Below are 9642 nucleotides of genomic sequence, written 5' to 3' on the forward strand. Positions count from 1 at the left end.
CCCAAATTCGGCTTGTACTGAGAGAAACGCAAGGTTCTTTGAGCACGATTTTCTCATATTTGTTGTTGCGGCCGTCCTCCAAATCTCAGCTGCAAAGCCAAATTCGTCTTGCTCTTGTTGAAAGCTGGATGGAAATATATCTTCTTGTTTATCAATTGGTTGTGAACAATCTAATTTTGTAATAGAAATCATGTTGTACTTATCTTGATTGTAACTGCTCTCTGATCTCTCTTTATTTAAATCACAACAGAGATCAGAGAGGGGGGGATTTCAGGGGGTGATTTCAGAGGGATTCGAATGATGGAATTGAGGATGAATTAGAGCTTCAGAATTGAGGATGGCAGAGAGAATGGATAATGGCTGAGAGATTGAGAGATTTCTTGTTGTAATCCACTGTAACTCTGCTCTGATATTTTAATATAAATCTAGTTGCCATCCCATCCTTGATCCTGAAGTAACCCAGCAGCATCCGCTGGCGGCTAAGGGCCCAGCCTCTGATGGAGTACGCTGTTGCTGTATTATATCTTTATGCTTCATGTGTGGTTTGATTTCTTTCTTTTACTATGTTCAGTAATCTGACGCACTTTACTGTTTTACATATCAGCACTATTAGATATACTTGATTGGATACTATCGTTATCTGCAACAGGAATGCTATGTTATCATTTTAACTTTGTATCGCATTGTTGTTCCTTTTGATAATTGATATAACATTTCCATTCCTTACAGATTTTCATTCGATTACAGATTAACCGCGTTGTATGTTCCTAAATCGGTACAATTGTATGATGTATTCTTAAATTATGACTGTGGTTTATTCGGGATCGCTGTTCCGTTACAATTGTTGTTACTTTATAACTGTGATTCATGCATATTGTATCAAAGCTCGGATTACTGTCCCTTTTAATGATAAGTGTGTTGCGTGCTTGATTTGAATTGTTGTACATTCATATTTACTTGCTGTTCCATTTCTGAATTGTTGTTTCATTTCAATTGCTGGTCTATTTCAAGATTGCTAATTTGTTGTTTCATTTACTTGCCATTTCTTAAGGACAGACTCAGGGTGTAGTGAGTGTCAGCTTCTGCTATTTGGCTCCCAGACCTCTGATCTGCTCCCATCAGTTATGAAAGGGATAGGTTATTGCCACCAAACCCTTGGCTGATGTGATGTTCTATTTCATTGTTATTTCCTTTACTTGCCATTTCATTTATATTCATAAAGGACGATCTCAGGCTGTAGTGAGCCCAGCATCTGCTACCTAGCTCCCAGACCTCGGATTTGTTCTCATCAGTTATGAAAAGGATGGGTTATTGCTACCGAACCTTCGACTGATGCAATGCTTGGTGTGATTTAGTCTTTTGAAGTAGTTAAGTTGTAGACATGCACCCATTTACTTTGTTGTTCATTTCTATTGATTAATTGCACTAGTTTGCTTTTAAAGAGTTTTCCTAGTTTACTTTCAATGGCAGCGTTAGTTCAAGTTCGATTTCCTTTTAATTTCTTTAAAGCAGGACTGTCAACTGTAGAGAACATTGGTTATTGCTTCCTCGTTCCCAGATTGATTGTCGTGTTCCGGTTTGATTTCAATTGCATCAATCTCTAGAGGAATGAGTTATTGCTACTGTATCCTCAATTGATGTTTGCTGAGTGAATAGTTGGATTTCAGAGCATTTGAGTTTATGTTATTAGATTTCTTTTTCAAGCATTCATTTACTTTTGTAGCTTTTAAGCACTATACTACAAAACATTACTCTTGAGTAAATAGCCGCTTAGCCGCCTCAGACTGAGTACACTCTTGAAATAAAAAGTCGTCCCTGGGTTGATAATTAATGTGAAGGTAATTAGGAGTTTAAAAGACACCTTTTTATCGCTCCACAGCAAGAATCACCCAAAGTGTTTTTGGCAGGAACTTCAACCAAGGAAGAAGCAAATTGAAATAGTATTACAACCAATCAATGGTTTGACAATGCAAGACAACTCTATGAGAAAGAATCAGAGGAGGAGCCTACTCCGAAGATCAACACAACCACAAAGTTTTTCACATTACAGGAAGTAGAGATAGGAGTTAAGAAGTTGAAAATAGGAAAGACAAAGGACTTGGTTGAACTTCAAGCAAAATATCTAAAGTGGGGAATGAACATTCTTGCAACGCGCATTATGGAAATATTCAGCAGCGTCATTCAGCAAGGATTCCCAAGAGATTGGACAACTAATCTACCAATACCCGTTTTTAAAAGTGGAGATATTAATAATCTTTCTAACTATAGAACCATTATGTTCAATCCTTTGTTTGAAAAGCTCCTCAACAACATGGTGGAAAATAGAATTAGTGATTGGGCGGAAGTCAAAGAAAAGAGGGCAAAAGAGCAAGCAAAGAGGGCAAAAGAGCAAGCAATTTTAGGCCGAAACATTCTACAATAGATCATTGTATCACATTGAGACACATTATTGAAAAGGTTTGGGAAGGCAAAGAAGTATTTCGCTGCTTTGTTGACTTCAAAAAGGCATTTGACATGGTCCCTAGAAATAAGTTGTGGAGTAGAATGGAAGAACTTGAAATTCCTTTGCATTATAGAGTTGTTGTCCATAGGCTTTATGAAGAGCTGAAAGTCAAAATTAGAACTTCAGTAGGCATTTCAGAAAGCTTTAGACGTGACATCAAAGTCAAGCAAGGCTGCCCTTTATCCCCTCTTCTTTTTGATTTATATATTGATAAATTGGAAGAGTGGCTAAATCTGCAAGGTGGAGATAATGTTCGGTTGGGGAAGTTTGTGATAAAACTTTTTTTATATATTAATGGCCTTGTATTGATTGCTAAATTGGCCTAGGGATTGCAGATGCACCTATATGCCCTTGGAGCATTTTTGTAAAGCAGTGGGGATGTAAGTCAATACCAGTGAGACCAAAATAATGATTTTCCATAATTAAAAGAAGCAGAGTCAGCATACTTTCTTCTTTGAAGGCAACATTCTTGAAGAAGTAAATGAATACAAGTACCTCGGGATTGATTTCAACAATAAGCTTAATTGGGAGCACCGCAGAAAGAAGGAATTTTAGGACGGTGGAAAGCATTATATGCCCTTCAAAACAGATGTAGAGAGGCCGAGTTATGGGATTGGAAAACAATTAAAATGTTTTTTGGGCTCCTAGTTTGTCCAGTGATATTATATGGGTGTGAATTGTGGGCTAGCAACATTCATGTCTCAAAATGGAAGCAAACTGAGAAAATCCAAAAACGCTTGATCATGAGCAAGTTTAAAATAAAAAGTTTGGTTTTTTATGAGATAATGTAAGCTTCAGCTAAATTTTGTCAGTTACTAACCCAGTTAGCATGATTAAAGAGACCTTACCTTTGCAGTTAATGCCTTATTCCACAACAGTTAGTTTCAATACCTGCCAATTTAAGTTTGTTCAGATCGTTACATAATGTAAGCATCATCTAAATTCTGGCATGAATAAAGAGACCTGCATATAGTATAGGTTCATAGACAAGTGTAACAGACTTTTTTGTTTTAGTGTACAATAAATGAGATGGAAGAGGCAACTTATCATGCTCCAAGAAGCCAACCCATGTAGTAAAATTTGGAGGCTCAGTACTCCTTCTGAACATTTATAACCATCACTGCAGCAGGCTGTTCTGTATATGGCCAGTAAAAAATTGTTAGCAATAGTATGAATTTGCCGAGTACATATTGAGTCATTTGGCTAATAGTCTAATGGAACTAAGTTAAAGTAGACAGACCCATATTATCATACATGTCAAGTGTCATACTACCAAAAAGACTTAGGAGATCAAATGTTGTGAATTGCAGATACCGTAGTTTATGATGTCAAAGCTAAGATAAAATAGAAACGCCTACAGTTTTCATAAACTGTAGTCCTCATAGTAGTGTGCTCGTTCAAACACATCTTATTGTACATGTCAGCCGTCTTGTTACCAAAAATAGCAGGACCAGTAACCTAAAAGGCTTATAATATCTGATAATAAACCATACCTATTACGGAAACTATATGTGTGGTGTGGTAGTTGAGTTAAAATAGTACACCTACTATTTTCAGAAATTATAGTACTCATACCAATGTGATCATTTATACACATCAAATTTTTAACTTCTATCATATGTTTCAATTGTCTTGTTGGTAGTTACCATAAAGATGGACAAATAAACAACTTAGAAGGCTTATAAGGCAAGAGTTCATTTTGAGTTCAGGGTTCAAACATAACTTCATGAATATTAGGCACCAGAATTTTCACTATCACTCAGAAGGTTCACAAAAAACGTGAAGAGAAATCCATATACTATCCTAACGGCCCAGGTCATGCTCCAAATTGTCATAGTTTACAATGGATCAGATCTCTGAGAGAAGAAGAATGGTGAGAACTCATTAGCTCACCCCTGCTTGCCCTGAGGAGAGTATAGACCCGACCCTACTAATACAGGCTGTGACTAAGTGTGTATAAACCATACAGAGACATAGGTAGAAGACATTGAACCATACAATCAACAGCAAATGACTATATCAAATCTGTAATTGCTAATACCTGGAGAATATAATGGTCGATTCAGATCATCAAACGTTCAATGGATACATCAAATCAGCAGTGAGCTGCTTATCAACATCAGCCAAGAAAGGGATGACGAGTAGTACTTTCAAAAGTAAGATTATCATATCTACCACACTCAGCTTGGCAAAAGGATGACTGAGGCAAAAGAGTCAAGAGTTTGACTCGGATCACAAAAAATTCAAAGAAAATTCAGCAAAATTCTGCATAAGGCAGAGGTGAATTTGAGTAAGAATCGCTCTTTTCTAGGGTTTTATAACGAAGCCCACAGAACTTTCTGTGGATCAATGGGTCAAAATCATTGACTCGATCAATGACCCGTGAGTACTCTCAGGTCACGGGTTAGACCCACATTTATTCACAAGGCAAATCCGAGCGAGGGAGTCAAACTTGGTGACAACAAGTTTAACTCACCAGCCATTCGTAACAAGTTTAACTCACCAGCCATTCGTAACGACCAGTTTGGACTGCGAGTGAGGTTAAACCCACAAGTCTGGTAATTTGAAGATTTAAGTCACGGGTTTGACCCACAAGTCGGGTAATTTGAAGATTAGTGATGGCTAATAATTAAAAATTCAATAAGAAACATATAAATCACAGTGGTAGTGGAAGAATAACAAACGTGTAAAGATGAAGACTAGAACATGGAAGCGTCCTCTTTGGTGACACGAAGAAAGAACTGCAACTTTGGAAATGTCATATTAGTTGACAAATAAAATATCTGCAACAAATGGGAAAAGAATTTTGGGTATTTTGGTAATTTAAAGCAAGTCAGAGAAAATATGAGATTTAGTGGAAGAGACTCAAAATTTGATCAATTTGAACAAGCAAACAGAACACGCGTTATAAAAAGAGGCTTCAAGTGTAAAGCAAGAAGAATTAAAAAATCTATAGAAGACTAATAACGTTACAATTCTACAAAATCATGTAATTTCTAAGAGAATGAGTCTTATAATAAAGCTTGATGATTTACAACATAAACAGCTATAACAGATAGATTTAGGTCCAAAAATGATGATTTGCACAATATAGGGAAAAGTTCCATGAACTACATAATCAGTTGACTGTTTTTAATCTAGCAGCTCACAAGTCAGAAATATTCTCTGATTTGGATCAAGAACAAGACACATGATTTAAAAAATAGCGCTCTTGAATTCAGCATGCATAAGTTCAAGAACAGAGAAACATATGCTGCTAGGCATTCATTGGTTTTCAAGCAGTTTTGCCAGCATATTGGGGTCAATAGGCTATTTAAAGCCATGAAAATCATGTGAAGCTTTTTATAAGCACAACCTAAATGGCAGTCAATAACCTGCAAGATTTGTATACATAATTGCCAAAAGCAAAATATTACAATATTTGAAGATCTCAGATCGACATTGCACAAATCCACAGGCAAAATCAAAGAGAAGCATTCAAGACAAGCATCACAAGCTACCATTGCTTGTCTACTCTTATTACAAGCAAAAAGATAAATTCGGAATGCCATGCAGCACATTTTATTCTCTATCTAAACGAGAATGCGCTTAGCATTTGGGAGAACCCTACAGAGACGGCTTGCCAGAAAAACCAGACAACTTCATGGGGCTTTATGGGGTTTTACAAATCTCAGGGCCAATTGTACATATTTGCTTGTGTTAACCTGGCTGCTCACTGATTTGAAAATTGAGCAGACAGAAAATGTGGCTAGAGATGAACTGGCTGAAAGTTCCACAAAAACCAAGATATTTTCAAGATCAGTAGAGTTCTCATTAAACAAAAAAATTTCCTGGGTTGGGTGGCACATGCAAGATAAAAAATTCCACCTTATCCTAGTTTCCATTTTTACTTAGAAAAATAAATCAAGTAGCCCATATTTCTCCTAAAAGATGAAACTAAGACAAGATGGAGAGGAATGAAGTTGGTGTCTCTAGTTGGGTTTTCATTATAATCGCAATGATAAGTCCAGCTTCTGGTCATCTGATGGGAAAACCAAACCAGGCTCAGAATGATGGCTGTCTCCAGTTCGAATCCGTTTCTGAGAAGAACCTGAGCTGTCTCCTCCTGGTTCAACCACGCAATGGAAGCTAGCGGGCCATTTGAGAACACCCATTTCATTATCCAGAAAGCCATAGTTTGCATTTAAGCCATTCTGAAAGCGATGAGCTCCTCTGGAATCAAACTTTTCAGCGAGATCAACAGGAAAACATCTCCCAACATTGGGTTGATTCGCAACAAGAGGACGAACCCATCTGTCTATTCCTTTTCCTCCTCCCACTCCTCCTTGAAGAGTTGCAGAGTGAGCCCTTATACAAAGAGACATATTCAACATGCTTGAAGCGGGAGCAAAGTCAGGGGGAAAAACTGGCGGTGAGGGTGCCAGGCTACAAAACCTCTGCTGAATGTTCATATGAGATCTCTGAGCTCTTCTTGCAGCGGTTCTCTCCTTCTTGTGAGCATTCTGGTGTCCTCCCAAAGCCTGAGAACTGTAGAACTTCCTAGAACAAAACAAACATGGGTAAATGCGAGCCTCCGGAGATCCCCCCTGCGCAGAGCCCGTGCTTTCGCCAACCGTTCTTGAGAGCTCCCCCACACCTTCCTTCTGCCCATTATCCTCGTCCTTCTTCAAGTTAATTTCTTCTCCCAACCAGAGCCCATTATAGCAACTCCTGATCCCCAGACTCAAATCCAGAGCAATCTCGGACTGGTTATTATCATCATCACTGTTCACATTGGCTGCAGCTCGAGAATTCTGGGACTCTGTAGACACAGAAGGAACTTGGCTCAAATGTGAAGTCTTCTCAACTGTGTTCATCACTGATTCCAAGCTTGTGAAGCTCCTCTCGATGCTCATAACCATCCCCGAATAACTAAAACAACAAGAACAAAAGACAGCAGAGAACTAAAGAGATCAGACAGGCAAACCCACATGCAGCAGCACAACAAAACACAGATTATTAATAGGAGAAAAATTCATATATCAGTTTATAGATGAAGGGTGATTCCCCGCAGAATCCAAGGCACGACTACTATTTTAGGACTACCCTGACAATTTCAGAGACCATCTTACACGACAAGCCATGCCCAGAAATCATGTTAGCATAAACAACAGCAATGGCGAGATCCCAACATGCTTCCACTCAACTATCTTCCTTAACTTGAATGCAAACAAGTGTCTGATGGCTATATGCATGAACGATAAGCAAATGTGCAATAATGTCTGAACAGCCATCATAAACATCATTACCAGCATCGCCATGCACCACTCCTCTGACATCTGTCATCCTCTAATACCGTTACAAATTTTTCTTCTAATTACATTGCTCCTACTTTAAACCACTGAATCTCTCGATCAAATTTTTCATTGAAAAGGTCATGTTAGGCAAACGGGTGGGGGTGGGTAGGAGGGATGTGAAGGTATCCGATTGAAGATACAGACAATGGATTGCTGCAGAAGGGGGAAGAAAATACTTACATGAGATTCGTCCCTGCATTGATTTTTCTGAGGCATTTGCGGCATCCATCACGATTGTCGTGTATTAATTTTGTCGAACACTTGGCATGAAAGCTACAATCCGGTCATTTTGGGCACCCAAAACCTCCGAAAAATGCTGGCCTTCCACACCTATTCATTCATCCATTTATTGGGCTCTTCTCCGAATTGATTTTCCTCGAGGTTTCCCCGGCACCCATCACGATTTTTGGTTGCTAACAATGTCCAACACTTGGCGTTTCAACTTCAATCTGGTGCCAAAAACCCCATAATATATGGCGTTATGCCACTCCACACTTGTCCACTAACGACGACATTAATACAGAAACTTCATTTGGGCGCACTAAAATCGTCAATGCTGATAATCCAATTGGTTTTTTGCCTCAGAATAAACTGGGCTGATTGATTTCTGATTCAGTCCAGTTTGTTTACAAAACCCACTGGATATTCTGAAGCATCCAGATCGGTTTTCATGACTGCACATCACCATAACCACTCAGTGGTATGGTATCTGTTACTGCACACCATATCATATTCTTGTTTCTTCCCATCACCATGAAACACTTTCTTACAACACATGAATATATACATTTCACCACATTTAACTCTCTGTTCACCATTCTGATTAGTACTTGTACAACCCAGCCAACTAAGGAATGCAGATTAATCTGTCTAGTTTTTTGCACAAACTGCCTCAGAAAATGCATAAATTGCAGGCAGCGCCCTCTGGATTGGTTCATTTTGCATACAAGCCAACTGGCACTGTTTTGACAGTGACACCTCTACTAAAAGCATACACAAACAACTTGGCATTGACAACACAGACAGCCACCCAAAAATTGTGTTTTTCCTGCATCACGACAAGGACAAGACTCCCTGCCATCTGTGTTAACTGTTCATAAATCTTGAGGGTGGCACCAAATTTAAAGTAAAAAATTATAATAAGCTATACCTTTAATGGAAAGAGTGTCTTCTCACGGGGGAGCAACAGGATCAAAGGTCCATCTCTGATATTTCCTAGTACCAAGGATTTTGGGAAAATTGCACTTTCAGACCATTGGATGGCAGGGGCATCTCTTGAATTTTTCCCCGCCCTAAAATTGCTTTGTATTACGTTACCTTAATTTAATTATTTAAGGAAATTTTACTCCACACAAATTTTAATTTAGCATTTTTTTATCACTCCAGTTCTTCTTGTGTTTTTTTATGATGAGTGGAATCTCTAATCATTGAATATTTCAAATTTTTTAATACATAATTTATTTTCAGGGAACCTATATATGATTATAAGTACACTTCATCATAATTATATGCAGAAGCTTATATATTTAAAGATATGTTAAAATAATTGTATGTTATTAATATATAATAAAATAATAAGTTAAAAGTTCATTATATTCAGATATTTAAAATAAGTTTATATTATTTTATGACACAATAAAAAGCAAAAACAATATCGGTTTATAAATTATTAATAAAATTTATAAAATAGTAATACATATAATTTAACACATGTTTAAAAAACACAAACACATTTTTTTTAAAATACAAATGTGAAGTAGGGGTGGTATGAGCGGGAGGGGTGATCTTTAGTTTCAATGGAAT

General features: G+C 37.7%; 1 protein-coding gene across 1 annotated transcript; it reads right to left on the reverse strand.

The window, feature by feature from the left end:
• Positions 1 to 5863: 5863 nt before the first annotated feature.
• On the reverse strand, positions 5864 to 8944 carry LOC149150767 (zinc finger protein 3-like). Its single transcript, XM_089440663.1, has 2 exons — positions 8020 to 8944; positions 5864 to 7414 (listed from the first exon to the last, which is right to left on the reverse strand). Exon 2 carries the CDS (start codon positions 7402 to 7404, stop codon positions 6490 to 6492), a length of 915 nt encoding a protein of 304 aa, XP_089296789.1. The 5' UTR covers positions 7405 to 7414; positions 8020 to 8944; the 3' UTR covers positions 5864 to 6489.
• Positions 8945 to 9642: the final 698 nt, after the last annotated feature.

This window comes from Pinus tabuliformis, chromosome 9, assembly GCF_031772625.1.
Source record: "Pinus tabuliformis cultivar Carrire ecotype Pingquan chromosome 9, CPIR1, whole genome shotgun sequence".
Taxonomy (NCBI): Eukaryota; Viridiplantae; Streptophyta; class Pinopsida; order Pinales; family Pinaceae; genus Pinus; species Pinus tabuliformis.